The sequence below is a fragment of the Perognathus longimembris genome, chromosome 4 (assembly GCF_023159225.1).
Source record: "Perognathus longimembris pacificus isolate PPM17 chromosome 4, ASM2315922v1, whole genome shotgun sequence".
Taxonomy (NCBI): Eukaryota; Metazoa; Chordata; class Mammalia; order Rodentia; family Heteromyidae; genus Perognathus; species Perognathus longimembris.
Genome location: NC_063164.1, coordinates 71015244 through 71031191, shown reverse-complemented (window position 1 = coordinate 71031191; position 15948 = coordinate 71015244). Strand labels below are relative to the sequence as shown.

The following is a 15948-nucleotide window of genomic DNA, read 5'->3' as shown; positions in this document are numbered from 1 at the left end:
CCAACTGATCCTGGCGTGAAACTTTGAAAAATATAAACCAAAATAAAGCTTTTCTGCCTACAAGTTCATTATCTCAGGTATTTGTTGTAGTGACAGAAAGCAAACTGATGTCAGTTCCTCAAGTATGTCCAAATAGTTAGATAAAATATGACAAACCAATACTGATTCTTACCACAGTGAATCTAGTTTCTAATTCTTCAACATTTTAAGCTTTTAGAACTTGTTTACTATCATACCTCTTTGGTGTCATGAAAACATTCTAAAAAAAGTCCCATATTTTAAACAAAAATATGTCTGAAAAGCTACTACTTTGGAAGCATCTGTTAGATTTTACTTAAAATTAGATTCATATTCAAAAAGATATCTTTAATTAAATGCTCTCAAATTGCACACTTATTTTCCCCGTATTAATTCAAAATTAGGTTTGAAATGGATTTGAATAATGAAATTATTTTAACATGAACACTATTTAGACATCATCTTTGATCATGTTGCATGCAATGGAAAAAGATTTGTCTTTGAGATTGATTATATTCTTGTTTGTGCTCTTTAAAGTAATGTGATAGGAACGTAAAATATTATGGAAACATTATATTCCATTTATGACTCTTTATGACATAACTGGAATTCTTCATTAATCTCCACCCTTAAAAATGATAGATGACTAGAAGTGGAAGGGATATAAAGTCATTTATTTCAACTTCCAACTTGGTTGCAGTAGACAGAAGTTCTGAATCCTTTTAAGAAATGAATGCACAAAACTCAACAGTGCTAACTATATTTGTTTCAGTTAATATGGGCTACAGATGGACAATTATTTCCCCTAATGTAATCTATACTCTCCCCCTAATGATGTCTAAAGAGGAGGAAGAGAGAAAGAAGAGGGGAATTAGGCACCTAAGTTTACTTGAACCAATGGCTAAAGTAGTACAGAACCTGCCTAGCAAGTATGGGGCCCTGAATTTAAACCCCAGTCACACATACACACACACACACACACACACACACACACACACACTTCTTAAATTCCATCTAAGTAAAAGATATTTTACTTACATAGTTACCCTTAATCTACACAATTTATCTGTATAACTCTAAACTTGAAAATCTAGGTTTTTCTGAATTGGGCCCTTTGCTTTCCGCCCCTCAAAGAGGATTGTAATAAATCTTGTCAGTCACATCTTATCAGTGGCTGACATTGATTTTTTTGTTGCCAGTAGTTTATGAGAGCACAAAAATTTAGTCTTTTTCACTGTTGGGTGCATAGTATGCAGCAAAATACTTGGTATATATGTGTAACTTATGATCTCTCTACTCTCAAGATGTGGACACACTAAAGTCCTCCATGTACCACAAACAGGGAGTGAGTCCACCCAACAAGGTAGAACTAATCTGGGAACTGGCTCCCAAAGGATGGAGGAAGTTAAGAACTGAATCCCCATTTCCCATGTAAGAAAGGGAGACTGAAGATAAATCCTATGAATACTCTTCCTAAATTAAAGCAGAATATCTCCATTCACCTGCTTGGTTTTATAGCCAGAAATAATCCACATCTTTGTGGGTAACAAAGCTTTCTGGAAATTTTCCTTTTTTAAAAGGAGTGCTTTTTCATCTGTTTCATTTTTTTCTTCTGAGTAAACTTCTCAAAACTCATTTTGAATTTTCACTTTATCATCTATGCTTTTTATAAGGGAATCCAGGCCTATCAAAGATTGTCATTAAAGTGTCTTACTGTGGGATAAGTGGTGGTTTCAGGAAAGTGTGAATGTGAGTGTTGATAGGTATATTGGACACAGTGAGCTGTTTCTCTGAAATTATCAGTTTCATTATGTTTCACTGGCAGTTGAAGTTGGTTTTGTGCTTGCTGACTCATTTTTAGAAATTGCATAAGAAATGCCAGTATTCACCATCTTACTTTGGTCTCTTCAGTTTCTATTTGAGGCCATCATTTCTTTATTGACTTTGGACATTCTGCCAATTCTTTACTGCCCACAATTTGTGTTTTATTCACTAAGAAAGTCACTTCATAGAGGTCATAGCTAATGGTGTTGGTCCTATTCCAGAAAGCATTACTGAGTCTCTGGCATGAGCTGAGCATGGGTGTGGGGGATATAAAAAAATACTACTGGTCAGTTTCCTACCTCCAAGAGGTCAGTGATGCACTGCTTCCCAAGGCCCCCAGTGACTCTCCACATTTTCTAGGAAAGTGAAAAATGCCACATGCAGGATATGAGACATTTTTGTGCTTCTGAACCAAATGCCATGAATGGACTTCTTTACACTGGGAAGTAAAGGGGCCCAAATCTCAGGAGAGGCTTTCTTAATTTACAAATCTGGCTATGTGCCATCTTGTAGATTGCCCATTCCTTCTGTGTCTCTACAAATATTCCTCACAGACAGCTCTTTCTTCTCTGGCTCCAGAAGCCCTCTGAATTCTGGAGCACAAGTTAAATCTTGCAAAGGGGAAATTCCTAAAACCCAGAGAAGAACAACATCATGCATGAGGGGCTTCTTCTCACAAGGACTATTACCTAATAATAAATCCTTCCTCTTTGAGGAAGGATGTTCCCAGACACCCTTGAGTTTGCTGAGCGTGTACATGCATCCCATCATGTGTGTGGGGAACTTTTTCTTAGGGTCACAATATGTAAAATATGTCTACCACAGGAAGCTAATTCATTGGAGTTATACTCTGAAACAGCAAGCAGTGGCTCTTCACCATTATGTGGGTGTCTGATTCTTTTGAGGTTCTCCGCCCCAGGGGAAACAGATCTGGATGCGCAATTCTGAAAATGACTTTAGGAAACTCACCGTTACCCCTTGTTCAGAGTGAAGAAGTAGCATTGATCCCTGTGGCAGCTTTGGAGAAAAAGCCTGAATGATTTATACTAAATGATAATTAAGATTTTTTTCCCTTTCTCTGGAACAAAATATAAGCTCTTCTGTAACCCTTATTCCAAAACACAGATTGCAGTGAGAGCCTACTCAGCAAATCTTGCCAAACAATTTTTAGTTCAGTGTCTTCATGAAATGATTCCCAATGTAAAACAACACTCAGTAACTATATTTAGTCATTTACTTTTTCATTATCCTAATGTCTTTTGGTCATGAAAACTGAATCAGTCATGTTAACACAAACCTATATGCTCAAAGAGAGCGAGAGAGAGAGAGGTGCTTGGGAGAAATGTACAGGGATAGATTGTAATGTTTGTTCTTTCTTTGTCTAGTGCTTCACTTTTTTTTCCTTAATGCTTTTCTTCATTTGACAGGTAACAACTTTGCAATGTTGGAGAATTTGATAGAATGAGGCTATACTGATTCAGTTAAAAATATAAATGAAAATATGTTTTCTCTATAGGAAAGTAACAGTCCATGCAAGCAGTCTACATGTTTTTTCACAAGTTCCCTCTTTTAGTTGGCATATGGAAGTTTTCTGACCCGAGAGTATGTTGGGAGTCTATAGCCAGGATCTTTATATGGATTGCCTCAGCCTCAGTTTGCATTATGGAAATGATCTTTTAGCCTCTCCAATGATGTTTTGAAGGATAACAAAAACAAAAAAGGAATCTAATTCTTACGCTTTTTATTTGTTCAGGTGTTTATAAGTTGGCTACCATCCCTACATTTATCCAGAGAAGCCTTTGATGTATCTGAATTCCATCTTCCTCTATTTTCATCATTATTTGCATTTTATTCTAGGAGCTAGAAGTAAGGGTAGAAGTTTGGGACCAGTTACTCTACAGAGACAATGTATTCTTGGTGCTTTTCAAAATTAGATCATAGAAAATTAAACAGTATATCAGTTCTTCTGACTCTGAAAATCTCGCCTTCAGTGCATGTATGATATGGCCTCATTGCTCCCTGACCATCCACACCCAACTTCATCTTGGGGCTCCGCTCCCAGGCGATTGCTTTGTATCCATTTCATCCTCTGGTCTATCCACTGTTCATATTTCTGTTCTACACGTGAGGAAGCTGAGGCTGGACGCCTCAGTATCTTGTCTAAGGCCTTACAGCTGTTTAATGATAGCAGAAGGATTTGAAAGTAGGCAATGTTATCTTGATATCCATAATCTTAGATGTACTCTCCACATTGTAAGAACACACGTGGACTTTTTTTTTTTTTTTTTTTTTTTTTTTTGCCAGTCCTGGGCCTTGGACTCAGGGCCTGAGCACTGTCCCTGGCTTCTTTTTGCTCAAGGCTAGCACTCTGCCACTTGAGCCACAGCGCCACTTCTGGCCATTTTCTGTATATGTGGTGCTGGAGAATTGAACCTAGGGCTTCATGTATGGGAGGCAAGCTCTCTTGCCACTAGGCCATATCCCCAGCCCCATACACACGTGGACTTTTATTGGAACACCATCATCCTGAGGTTTGGGGAAAAGGGATTAGTCTCTCCCTCTCAAAAGTTCTTTACTGACATATGGGGTGTTTATTCCTTTGTCATAGATTTATAGTGACTAGAGAGCAGACCAATGCAGACAGATAAAAGAGAATAAGCAGGTTTTGTACCTGTGTAACAACTTAGCTGTGAAGGGCAATAAAACTAGCTAAGTGACTGCTTCTTCAGAAAGAACATAAGAATCAAATTGAAGCCAGGTGCCAATATCTCACACATATAATTCTAGCTACTCAGGAAGCTCAGATCTGAGGATCAAGGTTCAAAACTAACCTGGTCAGAAAAGACCATGAGACATCTATGTCCAATTAATCAGCAAAAAACTACAAGTGGATGTGTGGTCAAAGTGGTAGAGTGCCAGCTTTTACTGAAAAAACCAAGCAAGAGCGCAAGTCCTTAAGTTCAAGCTCCATTGCCAGTGCATGTATGTACACACACACACACACACACACACACATACACACACACACACACACACACTCAAATTTTGAAATCCCAAAACTGTATCAGACAAACTTAGTTTTTGAAATGAACTAGAAAATATGTATTTAATATGTTTTGTTGTTGTTATCTGTTTCTTTACATCAAAGGCATCCTGAGTGACTCAGGTCCATATGACAAAAGCCATCTGTAGGAATTATATATTATGCTTACCTTTTGTCTAATATTCAGTTCATCTTGAATAGGAATTGGTGGACATTGTGATTCAGCATATTCACAAGAGGGAAAGTAGAATCCACACATTATTCCCTAGCTTCAAACACAATGTTCATGTGAATACATGAAGAGATCAAACCTTTCATCTTTGAAATTTTCCCTATGCCACTGAGTCCAGTTGAATAAGCAAGAAGAAAATGAGTTTGTGCAACATTATTGAACTCTAATATTCCAACGTCTTCTCAGAACTCTTATTATGAATGTTTTGATTTACACAATCCTGGGTGATGCTATCTGAGCCTTTATTTGATGCACACCATTACTCAAATGTGTGGGCAGTGTGGGTATTTTTAAACCACTTTACAGATGAGGAAATTGAGGTTAATAAAGTTTAAAGAGCTTGCCCAAGGTCAGGCAGCTAATAAAGAACAGAGCTAGCAGCTGAAGTTAAGTCTTTGGACTCTAGGTTACATGTTTGCTTTTGTTCCCTCATGTTCTCTCCTTTGTCAAAGAGGAGCTATCAGTGGTGCTACAGTAGATTTTCTCACTGGCAGGTTTGATTCTGAAGGACAGACACTCTGGGCCTCACATGGCATAGCATTTGATTCTATGAACGTGTCTGCTATTCCTTTGAGTTTCAGCCCTTTCATTGGTGACTCTTTGGGGGGGGGGGTGCACACATGCCACTACTGGGACTTGAACTCAGGGCCTAGACACTCTCAGTGTGTCTTAGCTTTTTTGCATTCGAGGCTCGTGGCACTGTAACACTTGAGCCACAGCTCTACTTCTGGCTTTTTGGTGGTTAATTGGAAGGTGAAAGTCTTACAGACTTTCTTGCCTGGGCTGGCTTTGAATTGTGTTCCTCAGAACTCAGCCTCCTGAGTAATTAATATTACAGATGTGAGCCGCAGGTACCCAGCTCTTATTCCTCTACATCTGTGTTTTGGAATCCAGCAGAGATTTTTTTTCCCAGACTCATTGTCTTTTTAGTCACAATCCTTCTCACTGCCCCCTAGTTTTATAGCTTCTTCCATGTTTTGAAAGAATTGTAGATTTGACAGACACTTGATTCAATGGCTTCAGGTGAACAGGCCTGGAACTGTGGTTGATTTAAGAGGTTTAGCACAGTCTAACAGCTAGCTTCAGGCACCCATGAAATGGGGAGTAGTAGGTCAGTGCTGGCAACTTGTTCTTCTTAAGGCCATAGGACATCTTTGTGAAAATTCAGCTGGCTAGTGCAGAGACCTGACCAGTGGGAGGCAATAACTTCCATCTGACTAAAAATAATGTTTACTTGCGGAGACTGGCTCCAAACAACAGGGAGGCGGTTGACTAACTTAGAATCATGGAGCTTTCCAAACAGAAGCAAAATATACTCTCATTGATATAGGAAACCTTAATAAGCTGAACTAGTCTGTCTTTTTCTGATAGACATATGAAGTTGACCTAATTCCTGAGGTCAGAATGCTGCTCATCTGTCATGCGCTAGCTGTGGCTGTCATCCAGATTTTTATCTTCTCAGAAAATCGGGCATTTTCCAAAAACATCAACTTCTACAATGTGAGGCCTCCTCTCGACCGTAAGTAGTGCCTGGCATCCTCTTTCATGCCTGTGGTTTCAGTGTCCACTTGAAGCCCCCTTTCTCTTTCCACCTATCATACTTGGCCTTTTCTCCAATGTTTGGTTTGTACCTAAAATAAAACAGAAAAGCTTCATCCCTTCTGTGGGTGACAGAGGGTTTCTCCATTTCCTTGAAACAGTTTGGCCTTCTCCTCATGCTGAAAGCACAATTAGAAGAAACAAAAATCTACTTTGAACACTGACCCCAGTGATTGCTTAGAAGAGGAAATTATGTGTTAGTCTCATCATTGGAGAAGGCTGTGGGCTATAAGAAGTTTCTTCATAAACAGTAGTCTCATTCTTTCAGGTGGCCATGAACAGTTTTGAAAACAAATCCGAATTTGAAATTTGGACAGTAATATGACTTGCACCTTCATTTCTGCTATGAAGAGAGCCACTAGCAAATATTACACAAGATATTTTCCACTAATAATTTAAAGAGACAAATATTCTGTGTTAACTATAGGATATGTGCTAATATATTTTATACACATATGCCAATATTTGTGTCTGTGTACATGTATGTATATTGTCAGCCCTTCCTTCTCTCTTTTAGACAAGTAAAACTTCCTCGATATGATTTATTGGAGAGAAATTTTAATAAAAATTACTTGTATACTTGTGAAGACCAATGGTTCCCACAGCTAGAAGAGTATCAAAATCATCACAAAGGCCTTTAAAATTCCATGTTACACACAGCACTCTCCTCAGACACAGTGGTCAACAGGGTGAAATGTGGGAGACTTTTTTCCCTCTCTCTTCTTTCCCAAAGCTCTCTGTAGACTACTGAGACACAGATGGGTGTTAACCACTCTCTTTTTGCTATCCTTAATTGAGGTCTCTAAACTTGCTGGGGTTTTTTTTTTTTTTTGCTTTCTTTTTTATTATTTAAGACACTCCTTATACAGAAATGACTAAAACATTCTAGTATATAACTAAGAGCTCCTTTGGATCTTGACATCATAAATGAATTTTACTTTCTTTTATACATATATATATGTGTGTGGCATATATGTGCATAGAAAGAGATGCAGAGAAAATAATAATTTAGACATGTAACAAACTGAGATGACATAAGCTTATTTTTACATTAGTTTTTCCCCTTTATACTATATTTTGAATGTTTTTCAATACCCTGGAAAAATTTTCACATTAGAAGTAGTGACATTGATCAAGATATATTATAAACTGCTTGGTTAAGTGGCAACTCCTTTGTACAAATATTTAAAGATAATAATAGTAAAAAATGTAAAAGTAAAGCAGCAGCATATGTGAAAGGAGACAAATGCAAAATTCTGTCTCTGCTGAGCTTATAACTGTGTGAAGTTACAGGACTATTTAAATGACAATAGTAAAATAATACATGAGAAAAGAGACATTCATATGTTAGTGGGATGTTACTAAATAGGTAATAAAAATTGGCATTGGTCCTAATTACTTAACAAAAACATTTGGATGGTATATAGGTTATTTTATCCATCTGATATCAGAAAAAAAATCACAAGCAAGTTAAGTGTTAAACTCATTGCTTCTTTGTTGAAAATCTTTTAAAACATACCTTTTCTTTCAATTAGCTAATGACCTTAGGATAGATTCTCTAGAATGACAACTACTAAATTAAAAAGGTTATATCAATTTATACTCTACACATTCACTATTAAAGATCACTATTTTTCATACTAGTTAATAGGTCAAAATGCCATTGTTTATATTGACATACCGAATGTACTTTTATGTATAGGCCAGACTGATATGTACTGACTATTTTTAATTTCATGTCCTCTGAACTTTTTTATATTTTCTCTGATTTATGCATCAATACTTTTGATCTGCTCATCTGAGATACCCAGTGCTTGCCACTTTCCACCTCAACTTCTGATTATGTTAGTAGGATGGTTTGGGAGATTGCCTTGACTTTTCTCTGTTTCATTGTCCCAAACGGGGAGACTTTAAAATTTTACACAGAGCCATATATCCTAGTCCCACTTAATCCTCACTGTACCTCTGCATGTTATGGAAATCTTCATTATGACTATTATAATATTGTAGAAGTTAAAAGTCTGGCACTAACTAGTGAGGAGATGAAATTCAACCAGGTTAACCTTGGCTCATTCTTTCCAGAAATGATACATGGGTCAAATTATTGTTTTCAGTATAACTACCACCATCTCCCATTTCTTCAACCACCAATTATTCCAAATTATAAGCTATCATAGAATGAGTCTATAGATTTTTAAACTATGTGTGGCATCATTTTCATTACTCTGTAATAGAAATTGACGGAAGTACCTAATGATAAATGAGTAAAGGAAATACCTGAAGGTCTGATGAGTAAATCTAACTTCCAATGAATTCATTCCTAGGAATGAATTGTAAAAATTATGTAAATTTTCTTTAATAAAGCTTGCTAAGTTGATGCTATGCGTGATATTTGAAATTGCCTTCTCATTTGACCTATTCCACTTTGCATTTTTCTTTAAAGCCACACCATTTCCAAACAGCTTCAAGTGTTTTACCTGTGAAAATGCAGGGGATAATTACAACTGCAATCGATGGGCAGAAGACAAGTGGTGTCCACAAAGTGAGTGTCCTGTGTTCAGATGACTCTTTCATGATCTGACTTTATTTATCTTTCCTCTGACTTGCTTGAGCAGAGATCCCTGTGTAGTAATCAGCACACCAACAGCCTGATGGTGTCCTTATGGCGTCTAGAAATTTTACTCTAAGGGCCTATTCAGACGTCAGACTATCTCTAGAGGAACTTGGAAACTGGCTGCAGCATAGCCTCACTTTGAGGAAGAATTTCTTAAATGGTATTTACCAAGCAGAACAGATTGACCATGGTGTTGACTAAGGCATTCTAACAATTTCAGAAATGCTTCTGGATGATACACTACAAGAGTCATACTTACTGCATTAAAGCAAAGGAAGCTTTCTCTATGCTTAAGGTACATTGATGCTTGGGAAACTCATTCTTTTTTATTTTATTCATTATTATTTTTATGTGATGTACAGAGGGGTTTCAGTTATATAAGTCAGGTAATGAGTACATTTCTTTTTAAACAGTGTTTGGCCAATATTTGAATCAACTTTAGTTTTGTTTAGTTCTTTGGTATACCATCAATACTGGGCTCTTATTAAGAACTCAGTAAGTATTTGTTGACAGAATAAATGGATGCCTTTGATTCAATATCTTTTCATTATATATATGAACTACTAAGACTATATATATATTATCTGAATATATATTAACTAAGAATATACCTATGTGCTCTGAATATATATATATAAAACACATGTTCTCTGACAATATATAGTCATACACACACACACACACACACACACACACACACACACACACACACACACACCTGAATGACTAAGATGAGCCAGCTAGCTGGAGATCTGTACAAAGTAGCAAATGTTAAGATTTCAAGGGCTAAGTGTTGGCTCATCTTTTTCCGTGAACAGTCAGGAGACTGGCCTGGCCACTGTGATGTAGTGGAAAGTGGAAAAAGGATCTGAGGAGGGACAAATGGATCAAGGATGTATAGCTTTTCTTTCTCTTATAGAAGAATGAAAAAAAGCAAAGGTGGACACCAAGTGGGGACTGTCAATTTTTTTCCAGTCAGATGATGGGGCCTTGTACCAGATTTTTCATTGTTGGAAATTTGAATGATTTGTCACAAAAAACTTAAATGTAAAGGAGACAGAATATGATATTGGAAGATTTGTGATTGAAAATATCTACTTAGAGCTATAAGAGATTGGGCTATTCAGATTTTTGAGCTATACTTTAAAAAAAAAAGGATTTCAGTTATAAAAAATGTAAAAACAAACAGTGAAACAAACTCTTCCAGAATTAGGGATTATTAGTGTGGGCCTATTATTACCTTAAATCTGTGGGAACTTTAGTCCAAATAATTTATAGCAGTGAAATAACCTTACTTCTCTCAAATGAAAATTATCTATAGAATGAGGCTTGAAAATCTTCCACTGTAAATTAGCACATCTGCCTGTGACATCTATATTGACAATATTTTTCATTATTTCTTTTCAAGAATAATTAGTTACCAAAGTAATTTTCTTGAGGCCCGTGCATTTCTGTAGAGTGATTACCTTAAATTGTGTACATGTGTGGTTGTGAGCATTTGTCTCTAGATTTTCACTGAAATTTATTGTTGTTATTTCAAACTTTTAAAGTTCATACCTTGAAAACAATACCTCTCTTTACGTGAGATATTGGCCTGTATGTCCTAGCTTACTTCTGAGAATAGGTATTACTCTTTGCCAAATCACATTAAATTTCCTTGAAAACTGAATAGAAAGGTTAGAATAGTTGTAAATTGGGGCACTGCTGTGCAGTCACTTGGACCTTGTTATTCTTTAATTGTCCCAGAAACTGTTCCTACTAGGTCTGTACATAATGCTCCAATTTGTAGTTCATTAACAAAAGCCATTGTAACAGGTAAGTAGTGTACATGGATAATTCTATGTTTTAGAATTTCATCTCTCTACACACAGACAAACAAAACCAGGACTATTGCTGTCCATCCCCAAGACAATATCAGTTGAGAAGGGTGCAAGAGTTGCTTCTGTATTGTTCACCCTGAGAAGTTAACCATAAAGAAATTGTCAGGGAGTGAGCCTGCATTCCAACACAGCATGACAGTTCCTTGTTGACTATCTGCCATTCAAGCTCCAAACACACTAACCATCTGGGATTACAACCAAGGGTGTCATTTCTGACTTTTCATTTTGTCATTGTTTAGAGGAGTGATAGTCAACCATTTTGTGGGGATGAACAGGCCTGAAGCTATTATTCTTTGTCATCTCAGGTTTCCTTGCTTCCTTATAGCTTCATTTCTGTGGTCTGATGGTGTTGTTAAAAGAAGTTCTCTATGAAACTGGATATAACAAGAATGACATTTCTTATTTTATTTGACTTGGCTCTTGTGCCAACTTGTTAAAGCTGTTTTCACATGTGTGATGTATGTGGGGTGTTCTGCATGAACTCATGTGGCTACCAGTTTTTAAATTCTTCTGTGTTTGGAAAATAAATGGAAAATGTTTTTCCAAAGCATGTAGTGACTTCTTTTCCTTCTGAATTTAAAGGTCACAACTCTTTTTTTGTATGTGTGTGTGCTGGAACTGGTGCTTGAACTTTGGCCTGGGTGCTGTCCCTGAACTTTTTTACTCAAGTCTAGCCCTCTACTACTTGAGCCACAGCTCTTATACTTCAGGTGGTTAATTGGAGATAAAAGTCTCACCATCTTTCCTGCCTGGGTTGGCTTTGAGATGAATTCCTCAGATCTCAGCCTCCTGAGTAGCTAGGATTATAGGTGTGAGCCACCAGCAACCAGCTAAGGTCACAACTCTTGCAGAGTGCTCTGTAGTACTGTCTAGTTTAAGGATCCTGGCAGGCAAGACAATCTTGATTAAGAACACAAAATGTTGGAAGTAGCTGGGATTAGAATCCTCCTTTCCACTTATGTGACCATAGGTAAAAAACAGTGCCTCAATTTCTTGATCTTGAGGCTTATGGTGAAGGCTGAATGAGTGAACTTGGGTTATAAGTGCCTGGTTGATGGTAATTCCTGGTACATGCTTATTATTGTTAATATTATTTAAAGCTTACAACATCCCTGTCAAAGTGCAAGCACACTAACAGGGATTTACTGAAAAGAAAATGAGCTTAAAGAATCTAATGTGACTTACTTGTGGCAGAAGCAGTTCTATAAGCTCAGTCTTCTTAACTTCAGTCCTGTGTTTTTTCAACTGTTAGTCACATTGTGTTGTAGTCCTTCATCTCTGAACTAAGAAGCAACTTTTTGACTTGAAGTAGGTACAGAAAAAGATACAGAAAAGTATGTGGTTAAGGTGATAAGGATAACCCTGAGTGGAAATGTGCAAATTATACAAAGCAGGGTTGGATTGGAAACAGGAAGCAAGTGTTAATCAAAGAAGGAAAAGTCAAATATGTTTGGAAGGATTAAAACATGAATAAGAACTAAGAAAGACGAAGCCTAGAGGAACCAAGTGTGAAGTAAGTTAGCAATAAGTAATTGACCCATTTCATTTTACAATCCTAGTTTCATCTTATTTTGGAGCTCCAAATACATGCTTCAGAGTTATGGAGAAGAGGCTAGAGACATAATACTTGCATATTCAATGAACAGGGCCACGGGGTGTTTTTTTTGTTTTGTTTTTGTTTTTTGATGAAAAGCTTACGCATTTGTTCCCCAGTTTTAGCTGACTCAGAAGGATGGGTGCCCATTTATATTCATTTTCAAAGCACATATCTGCTTTAGAAGCTGATGTATTTGCAAAGATATTACCTAGAAATGCTGTTTCTTAGCTGTTGAATTTTTCCCCTAAAAAACTAAGGACCATCCTGATTCTTAGTCATTTCTGAAGTGACTGTTGAGCAGTCTCTTTTCTCATGTGGAAAATGAAGTATTTTTGTTTCTTGTACATAGATACCCAATATTGCTTGACAGTTCATCACTTTACCAACCAGGGAAGAAGTACCATCACCAAAAAGTGTGCATCTAGAAATGAATGTCATTTTGTTGGCTGCCGCCACAGTCAAGATTCTGAACATACGGTAAGGACAGCATATGTGCATGTGTGCATAAACATGTGCAAAGTTATTGTCTAAGGTTTTATGCTAGTGATCTTAAGTTCTACACCAGAGGAGCAGCAGTAAAGATACACAATACAGTAGACATATTTTGAGAAAAGGTTCTAGTACAGTGCTGAAATAGAGAACAAAATAGTTGAAGTTCTGTCCTTCAATAATAGCTGCTAAAAATGGATGATAATTCCCATAGAATTTTCAATCCCATGGAATGTTATTCCCAGAGATCTGTTAGTATTCCCATAGAATTCTATGGGCATTATCATTCTATGGGAATTGTCTGAAACTCTGGTGGCTCAAGAACAAACCATCTATGAGAATGAAAAATATTAGAGAGCCTGGCTTATTGGTTTTGTTCCTAGCCAAGAATCACCAAGAACATGAGAACACTGCTCAGGGAAACTAAGAGGCAAAACAAAGAAAACGATGGCAGCTTTTCTTAAGAAAACCTTGTCTCACTCCTACCTCTGTCCTGAAGAGGAAGCGAGAGTCTGAAAGAATAGCTGAACTATCGATACATCTCAGATAAACTGATCTCTTTAATTTTCTCATGTTGTTAATCGAAGTGGGAAATCCCCAAAAACCTAGATGGTGTGTAGACTGGCTAACCTACTCCAGTGCTCTGCTCCAGGTAGAGCTGAAAAAGCTCTTCTCTTTTTGCTGTATTTTACCCCTTTCCTCTTCCTGTTAACTACTCTGTTCCCCCCCTCCCTTCTTTTTCTTTGTAACAGGAGTGTAGGTCTTGCTGTGAAGGAATGATCTGCAATGTCGAATTGCCCACCAACCATACAAATGCAGTCTTTGCTGTAATGCATGCTCAGAGAACGTCTGGCAGCAGTGCCCCCACGCTCTCCCTACCAGTATTTGCCTGGGTCTTCATGCTCCCACTTCTATGATGCCACCATCCCTAGGGGGACAGAGACTAGCCCTCTAAAGCACAAGGCAAAAACAGGGTGCACGGTGAACTTTGGAGTGAAGACCTATCTTAGTGAACAGTGCACACTGGACCCTGAAACAAGCTAGTGGTTTGCTTTGCTAAAACATTCCTGCATGAGTTCTCAGCACTGAGGATGGGGATAGTAAGGACTGGGAGGAACAACTGCCTCCCAGGCTTCCAATCAAAGGAGAAGTTCTACAAGGAGGACCCTGCCAGAAGCTTGGACATGTTACAGTAGCCTGATAAATCTTAAAAGACTGAAAGGACCTCTTGACCTCACTGACTCCCTCGGAGGCTGCTGGATCAGACTCTCTAGTTTCTACAATTAGCTCAGAGCATCTCTGCAAAATCTGACCCTTCCCCCTTTGCGAAAAGTTTCCCTAATATATCAGTTAGCTTTCTGTTACTATAACAATTATCTGAGATAATCAACTTATACAAAAGAAGAGGTTTACTTTGGCTCACAGTTCTGGAGGATGACATCCATACTAGTTAGCCCAGTTGTATTTGGGCTTGTGATGAGTGGAACCAAGAAAGAGAAGAGACCAGGATCTAAAATCCTCTTCAAGAACACACCCCCAGTGACCTAAAACTGCCGATTAGTCCCTACAGCTTAAAGGCTCCACCGCCTCCAATAGCACCACAGATTGGAAATAAAGCCTTTAACACATGGGTTTTTTGGGGGGTGGGGGGGAGGGCATTCATACTCCACAGGAAAAGCAACTGTAAAAAGAACATTTCCAGTTGAAATAATACGGAATTTGTTTGCCACTTGTGAGGGGGATGGGTGGGGGGAATAAAGCTTTGGATTATGCAAGTAAATGCATGCTGTGTATTTGTTGACTGACACAAAGGCCTCTGATGAAACATTTACCAGAGTCACTGAACTTGTGTTTCCACATACTGTGGCTGATCCACGCTAGATTGAAAAATAAAATTTCATTCTAAAGCGGCTTAGTTTGTTTTTGTCTTTTTTTTTTTTCTGAAGAACCTTTTAGGGGAAGTAAATATAAACATGTACACTGAGAAGGCCAGGAGACTTCTGTGATTCAGGGAGGTGATAGCTGGTCATGTGGTACACCTTCAGCACTACTGGCTTCAAGAGTCCTAGTCAGAGGAAATGACGAGAGACCTTCCCCTGTCAGGCCTCTTCCTCTCTGAAGGTCATGCCCAGCATGGAATCCCTAGACCTGGGGTGAAATGCTTAGTCTGGCTGTCTCTTCTTTTCTTTTTCTAATAGAGTCTCAGAATTTCTTTTTTGATTGTTACTATTAAGGTGATATTAAGATGACTAACCATTTCATAAGTACATTTCATAAGTAATGAGTACATTTTTTCTGGGACAATGTCACCCCTTCCTTCATGCTCTCCCAGGTTTTTTTTCCTCATATCTCCACCCCAACCTCAGAATATCAAATGAATATCTTTTAGCAGGGAAAAGAACCTGCTTAAAGAACCTGCTTAAAGAACCTGGGAACCTTCCCCCATCCCATAAACGTACATGCATAATTAGAATGCCGGCCTTTCTACAGAACCCACTGATGCAGCTGTTTTTTGCATGAATTCACCTGTGGCACGAGTTGGCAAACTGTCTTGTCAAGCCAAATTTAGCTCACCACCTACTTTTTGTTGACAAAGTTTTATTAGAACACAACCACCAACATCCATTTTTCGTTTATTGTCTATGTCTGCCT

At 37.9% G+C, this 15948-nt stretch overlaps 1 protein-coding gene across 2 annotated transcripts in view; it reads left to right on the top strand.

The window, feature by feature from the left end:
- The window catches only part of Lypd6b (LY6/PLAUR domain containing 6B), a 110502-nt gene extending 95596 nt beyond the window's left edge, over window positions 1-14906 (top strand). For both annotated transcript variants that reach the window (XM_048345500.1, XM_048345498.1), the window contains exons 2-5: window positions 6489-6636; window positions 9160-9258; window positions 13157-13284; window positions 14049-14906. In XM_048345500.1, coding sequence (XP_048201457.1) covers window positions 6522-6636; window positions 9160-9258; window positions 13157-13284; window positions 14049-14213 — 507 coding nt within the window. In that variant the 5' untranslated portion in view covers window positions 6489-6521 and the 3' untranslated portion in view covers window positions 14214-14906. The remainder of the gene's footprint in view (window positions 1-6488; window positions 6637-9159; window positions 9259-13156; window positions 13285-14048) is intronic.
- The last annotated feature ends 1042 nt before the right edge of the window (window positions 14907-15948 follow it).